The sequence below is a fragment of the Cherax quadricarinatus genome, chromosome 49 (assembly GCF_038502225.1).
Source record: "Cherax quadricarinatus isolate ZL_2023a chromosome 49, ASM3850222v1, whole genome shotgun sequence".
In the NCBI taxonomy this organism is placed as follows: domain Eukaryota; kingdom Metazoa; phylum Arthropoda; class Malacostraca; order Decapoda; family Parastacidae; genus Cherax; species Cherax quadricarinatus.
This window is the reverse complement of record NC_091340.1, coordinates 26650592-26658091: the sequence shown is the minus strand read 5'-3', so window position 1 is coordinate 26658091 and position 7500 is coordinate 26650592. Positions and strand designations below refer to the sequence as shown.

Below are 7500 nucleotides of genomic sequence, written 5' to 3'. Positions count from 1 at the left end.
TGCTTGCTATTTCTCTGACCAGTGTCTCCCTACGCCTTTCAGATATATTGACCTCTTTTAGCCGCTCTGTTATTCTTTTCCCTCGCCTGTAAAGGGAGCGCCTGTCCCTTTCTATTTTACATGTACTCCTCCTTTTTCTTAGAGGAATAAGCCTTGTGCATACATCGAGCGCCACCGAGTTAATCTGTTCTAGGCATAAGTTGGGGTCTGTGTTGCTTAGTATATCTTCCCAGCTTATATCAGTTAGGATTTGGTTTACTTGGTCCCACTTTGTTTTTGTTATTGAAGTTGTATTTGGTGAATGCTCTCTCGCTCGTGACTAATCTTATTATGTCGGTCTGGGGCTCTGCGCATACATGTCTGAACCTTTCTCTAATTTCTTGAAGTGCTTGACCAGGTGTGGGTTCCAAACTGATGCTGCATACTCCAGTATGGGCCTGACATACACTGTGTACAGTGTCTTGAACGATTCCTTACTGAGGTATCAGAACGCTATTCTCAGGTTTGCCAGGCACCCATATGCTGCAGCAGTTAACTGGTTACATGCTTGGTATTAAACTCGCCCCAAGATCTTTCTCTTTGAGCAAGGTTTGCAGTCTTTGGCCACCTAGCCTATAATCTGTCTGCAGTCTTCTTTGCCCTTCCCCAATCTTCATGACTTTGCGGGGTTAAATTCGAGTAGCCAGTTGCTGGACCAGGTGTCCAGCCTGTCCAGGTCTCTTTGTAGTCCTGCCTGATCCTCATCTGATTTAATTCTCCTCATTAACTTATCTGTGTGTGTGTGTATGCACATGTACTCACCTAATGTGTGTGTGTGCACGCGCAAGATTATGTACACTGAATGGTGTGTATCTCTGTGTGTATACACCGAGAGGTGTGTATACCCAATTGTTGTTCTGCTGTAGGAGTGATGTCACTGCTTCAGTAGTGATGTCAGTGCTTTAGTAGTGATGTCAGTGCTTTAGTAGTGATGTCACTGCTTTAGTAGTGATGTCACTGCTTTAGTAGCGATGTCACTGCTTTAGTAGTGATGTCACTGCTTTAGTAGCGATGTCACTGCTTTAGTAGTGATGTCACTGCTTTAGTAGTGATGTCACTGCTTTAGTAGTGATGTCACTGCTTTAGTAGTGATGTCACTGCTTTAGTAGTGATGTCACTGCTTCATTAGTGATGTCACTGCTTTAGTAGTGATGTCACTGCTTTAGTAGTGATGTCACTGCTTCATTAGTGATGTCACTGCTTCAGTGGTGTTCTCTCTCTGCTTCAGATGCGTCGACTACTTCAACGACTTCAGGAGCTGCCTGCTGAAGGGGTACAACGTGCTTCCCGGTCCACCGGGACACGTTAAGGTGACCAACACTAACCCCACCTTCGTCCTTGTACACTGGTCCACCCCTACTCTTCTAGGGGACTCTGTCACGGCCTATCATGCCTATTTCAGACCTATCCTTCCCTCCCGAGAGTGTGCTACAAAATGGTAAGTTCAGCACTCAAAGGTTCAGTCTTGGAATGAAAGTTATATATAGTTTAGGACTATTAAGGGTTTGTAATTCATAACTGAGATTATATAGTTCATGAGTGAAAGGTTCTATAGTTCAGACCTGCTAAAGTCTGTAGTTCAGGACCGAGGGGTTCTATAGTTCAGACCTGCTAAAGTCTGTAGTTCAGGACCGAGGGGTTCTATAGTTCAGACCTGCTAAAGTCTGTAGTTCAGGACCGAGGGGTTCTATAGTTCAGACCTGCTAAAGTCTGTAGTTCAGGACCGAGGGGTTCTATAGTTCAGACCTGCTAAAGTCTGTAGTTCAGGACCGAGGGGTTCTATAGTTCAGACCTGCTAAAGTCTGTAGTTCAGGACCGAGGGGTTCTATAGTTCAAAGGTACAAGGTTCTGTATTTGAAAATATTAAGGTTCTTCATTTAATTGATTAATAGGTTCTATAGATGTGAGCAAGTTCTATAGTTGATATAAATTCACCATAATTATTACGTTTTAATAATACTGCAATAATAATAATTTCCCGATGGCAGAGAGTTTGGACTCGTCTTTATGCTCTCCTGGGTCACTGTGTGGCCTAGAAACTTGATCTTTTCCCTTGTGATGTGGCCCACTATGCTCGTGAGGTCTGAGGGAGACCTAATTAAATGGTGACACCTTGCCTTGGCAAATAGCTGTCAGACACGCCTTTCAGCTTAAGTCTCAGGTCTTTTGACCTGATGCTGAGATCTGATGCCGTCAAGAACAAAAGACCTCAGACTTAAGCCGAAAGGCATGTCTGACAGCTATTTGCCAAGGCAAGGTGTGACCATTTAATTAGGTCTTCCTAAGAGACCTTACAAGCATAGTGGACTACACCACATTCTGAGAAACTGGTGGTTGGAGAACTTGACGATGAGACTAGCCTCAGCAAATTTTGTCAATGCCCGTTTAAATTTTACAAGATGGGAAGGTATGTCAAGAGACATCACAATGACATCGTCTAGCTAAACCATATGGGTATTTTCCTAGGAGAGCACGAGAGATTGTTGTCATCAAATAACTGGATGTTATTAGGCTGCTCCTTAACCCAAATGGCATCCTTTTGAGATGGTGATCACTTGGCATATAGAATGCCATCAATTCTCTGCTCCGGTCATTAAGAGGAATCTGCCAAAAACCTTGTGTCGAAAATTTTTTATTACTGATGTTCTGCAATGGGTCAGCACTGGCAATGGAAAATGGTCTGGGATTGTACAGGCTTTCAGTTTCCTGTAGTCAATTATAGGATGCCAGTCATCCTTCTTAGAAACACAAATAAGTGAAGCACTTCAAGAAGTAGTAGTCCTTGATAACTCCACCATAGAGCATTTTGGCAATTCAGCAAAGACTTTGTGCATGTGGCAAACTGTAAAGGATACAATGAGAAATAAGTGGGGGTCAGTCCCCTAGGTTGACTTGTGCAACTGTGAAGCGAGCACTGTTAAAAACCTTGAGAAGTCCAGGGACTTCGTCAGGATAGTCTGTCACAGCTAGGTCCCCTTCCAGCACTTGACAAGTGCTGAAAGATTCAGTAGAAAATTCTGGAAGATCTGCACCTAAAACTGGTCTTCCAGTACTTCATCTTCGATTCTCACAAGGAGAGGAAATCTGACGATGTCTACCAGTGTGGTGTTCCTCAGGGTAAAGACTCTACATGAGCATTCAGGACAATCGTTTGCAGCTTACCGCATGGTACAGTGTGCAAAGATGGTTCCAGGGACATACCCTTGATTCGACATTCATCAATGTCAACTAGCATGTCTTTTCCTTCATGAGCTCGTATCACAAACCCCGTAACAGGAGTGAGTGAGTTTGCCAACAAAGTGACGTCCTTCTTTGTCCAGGCTGCAACTTTGCTCAGAGAAGCTATGACATGAGTCAGCCACATACTTTCAGGGATACCCCTGTGGCTTGATTACTATCATCATGACTAGAGCTGAAGTTAGTGCAGAGCATACCCAGATTGCTTTCTACTCGCAACTATGCTCTCTTTTGCAGGGTTGGTCAGGGCAGGAGTCCAACCACTTAGAAATTCTGCTGCTGTGGAAACCCTGTTTCAAAGGTCTCCAGACAGTGGACATACTCAGAAACTGAATGGCAAAGGATGAAACCTATGCACATCTCAATATGGAATATCGGCATCATCAAAATTTGCTCTCCAATCAGCTGGATCAAGACAAATCTTGAGGTCTGCAATGGTCTTGAGACCAACATAGAAGTCATTAGAGAAGACAGTGTCATCCGCTACAAGGAACTTGACACAGTTTCTTTCCCAGGAAACTATCCGAGACACCACTGAGGGGTCTACATGTCTGATGCCTGAGTCAATATGGCTGCAGGCAGGCCAGCGTCTTGGAAGAGACTGCTTGTACCATATTTACAACAGAACCTGAATCAAGAAAGAGTTTAACAGGTCTGTTAAGGACACTAGACTTGACTAATGAACCAGTAGGGTGGTCATACCGAACATGGAGATACGAGGCTCACTATGTCGTCAGCGTTGGGGCTGTTAGTGCTTGATACTTAGCAGCAAGGCTAAACCTACTATGATAGTCGGTCCCACTGCTGTCATCAATTTGTAATAGTGTACATAGAGGTAGCTGGTTTGGACATTTCACCTTGTCCATTATTGCAGGGTTAATTGACACGGTAGATGGTGAATAGGGGGTATTCAGGAAGCTGTAAACCACATAGACTAGACAGTGGTTTATTGACTGTGGTGTACACCAGACAACAAGAGGTCAAGGAGAGATGATGTTGCCTGACCTGCAGGTGCTGAGAGAGTGAGAACGAAGGAGGTAGCCACGCCCTCACACTGACTCAGGACAGCACCACCTACCGAGGCCTATGGGAATCATGCCTAGGTGGGCATTTTGAAATTACGGGTAGAAACCTAGTTAAAATAATAATATTCCAGGTTCATCAACAACATGGAGGTGTCGTACCATGGAGTGTACACGGAGAAGTCCCCGTACGTGCTAGAGAATCTGTGTCCAGACACAGAGTACGAGGTGTACGTGCAGGCCGTGAACAAGCACGGCACGGGAGATCCGTCGGAGCGCGTGCTCTTCCATACTCCAACACTACAGCACCAGCGTCGACTGCTCGACTCCTCATACAACATCACAAACTGCTGCGTCAGCGTCAGCGTCAGCCCCGGGTGCATGCCGTTATGCGACTACGATGCGCGCATGTCACACGTCCGTGCTCTCATAGTTACGTGCACAAATGAGCTGACGAAATTGTTGCGCTGTGCAGTTGGTGGTCGTAACCACCTGCCGTGCTGCCAGAGACGAGGAGTGCCAGCTGCCTGCTCCAGCCTCTGTTCCGGCTCCTTTACTGCCAACAAAGTCACTCCAGCTGTCTGTATGCCTTACATAGGCAATATAATGATGTGCTTAGAGGAAGGTAAGTGATGTTATGTGATCTCTACCCGTCCAGACCACCTCCAAAAACACTACAGTTGCTGGCAGTGCTTTTTAAATTGCTAAGGATCCCTCAGAACAGAGTAAATGATTAAAAAAGGCCAACAAAACAATGGTAAAACCATGAATAAGCTTTGCTTAAGTGAGCAGAGTCTCATCATGTGATATGTTGAATGTCGTGTTAATGATATTTCGTAAGATTCTTAGCCACTTAAAAAACTGTCAGTCATTATTTTGCATCTGGAGTGTGTGTTCATATTTTAACAATTCGCAAATAGGCGAAATTATTTACAAACATTTTCTCTCAGTCCACAGCAGGATTCGAACCTGCAAACTCGTTATCAGTGTACACAGCACTTTATCCACACAGTCAGAATCTGGCGTTGTGGATAAATTTGGTACTGTGTACTCTGATGGTGAGTTTGCTGGTTGGAATCCTGTTGTGGACCGAGAGATAATGTAATGGGAAATACTTCTTGTAAAGTGAATATCCTGAAAGGTGTATATTTTGCCAATCATTTGCTATCTGCCAGGATGTTACAGACACAAGTCAGTGAACAAGCTTGTTAACAAGCTTTGACAATGAGCTTATTTTACAGTTCAAACAGGAAGCAGTGCATTTAGCTTCCTTACATACAGCACTGTTTACACCAGCCCGAGTCTTTTGTGAGTTTACTGCGAGAAAAAATTTGTTGATATTAAACCTGAAGATAAGTGAATTCCAGACATGGTGGGTTCTGAACACCCATGACAAGCCAGAGCTAACATATTGAACCCAGGATAAGCCAGTGCGCTGTCCACTGTGTCATAGTGGCTTGACACAGTGGAGAGCTTACTGGTTTGTTAGCTTCAGGTCTTACTTAATTCTTAAGTTCACTCATTCGTGTATTCACTATTACAATATTTATAGAGTTCAAGATATTCTTTAATAAATTTAAATTACCTATTTTCTGGCATATAAGGCGCACGAGAGAGGTAAAATAACCGTAAATTAAGTACTTTGAAAATAAAAAAAACTGTCATTAATACACCTTTTTTTTGTACATGGTTTATAAAACCTATAAGATGACTGAGTCACATGGGAAACATTTGGGAATCCTTATGCTGGAAATGTTTTACCAGCCAGTGGCTTCTTCAGTCCAATACAGAGAAGAATGGTGGATGATGAAGAGGTGTTTGAGGTAATCAGTCCCTCAGCCTGGAGATGATGTTTTCTATCCATCAATCTTAGGGGACACATCAACTCCAGGCTCTGGGATTGATTACATTATCTCCTCATTTTCCACTGTTCTTATCTGTATCTGACTAAAGATGTCACTGGCTGGCAAAACACTTACTAGTGTAGGAGAGAGATGCCATCATCACATCAATACCTGCAAACATCACAATAACAAATTGCTGTGTTTTCTTCAGTCAGTTTAATTCTAAGAATATTTTGTTCCACAGGTGTTGATTTGCTGCCAGCACCTGTGAAGGGTCTTCATGCCACTAGAGTGTCAGATGGAGAGGCGACACTGGTTTGGGAGGCACCGGAAAATGGTGCCAACATTACACAGTATCAGCTACACTACCAGAGCGTGGACAAACACTCTGCCTCGCGTGCTCTCTTCTCTCTCAATAATGTACGTAGCAATAATAACACACAAATAACCCGCACATAGTTTAAAATCTTTATCATGCACCCCATACCCATCCTATGGGCGGTGGTCAAAAGATTACAGAGGTACATAATGGGTCCAGGGACTGGGCTGCGAAGTTTTGATAGCTGAACAAGTTACAGTGGCATCTAGGAGAATGGAACTTATGACGACATTTCGTATCATTTGGTATCTGCTGGCATGGGAAATCTGGAAAAACAGATGGGACGTGCAACTATGACCACCCTAGAAAATGCCATGCCCATATGACAACAGGAAAATGCAAACTCCCTTCCTGTAAGCTTTTTCACCCTGAACTGTGTACCTCTTCAGTACAGGAAAGACTGTGCTATAACTTAAATTGCCAGGCATACCATCTAAAGGGGACAAAAAGATACAAAACATCCAGGCCATGGGATAACCTGGGTAGCCACAGCCACTCAAGAGGGAGAGGATTTTTAGTGCCAGGAAGGAAAAAAAACTGGCAGGAAATGGCAGAAATCTTACACCAAATCCAGTCATTCCTGGAGTGGAACCACAGTCGATGGCCTCCACTCCAAACCAACAGATACAGATATTAATGCCGGAAAAAAATTCCCCCCCAATACCAACAATACCACCAGTCCGATAACATTCTTCTTTGCAAATATACAGGGTCTAAAGCCAGCAACAAACAACAAAATACCTTTCATCCGTGGACTGCTTGCAGAGGCAAAGGCAATGTTCGCGGCTTTCACTGAGACCCACATAAAGGATCACTTGGACAACGAAATATGGATCCCAGGTTACAACCTATACGGATGTGACAGAGTGAACAGGCAAAAGGGGGGGGGGGGGGGCTGTACATTGCAGAGTCACATGTTTGCACAGAACTGCTTAATGCCACAAATGATGTAGTGGAAGTTTTAGCAGTAAAGGTCGAG

General features: G+C 43.9%; 1 protein-coding gene across 1 annotated transcript in view; it reads left to right on the top strand.

The window, feature by feature from the left end:
• Positions 1-7500, top strand: part of LOC128697096 (Ig-like and fibronectin type-III domain-containing protein 2) — a 466169-nt gene that overhangs the window by 439295 nt on the left and 19374 nt on the right. Inside the window, exons 13-15 of the mRNA XM_070095088.1 lie at positions 1268-1477; positions 4433-4923; positions 6387-6593. Of these exons, the coding sequence (XP_069951189.1) occupies positions 1268-1477; positions 4433-4923; positions 6387-6593 (908 nt within the window). The remainder of the gene's footprint in view (positions 1-1267; positions 1478-4432; positions 4924-6386; positions 6594-7500) is intronic.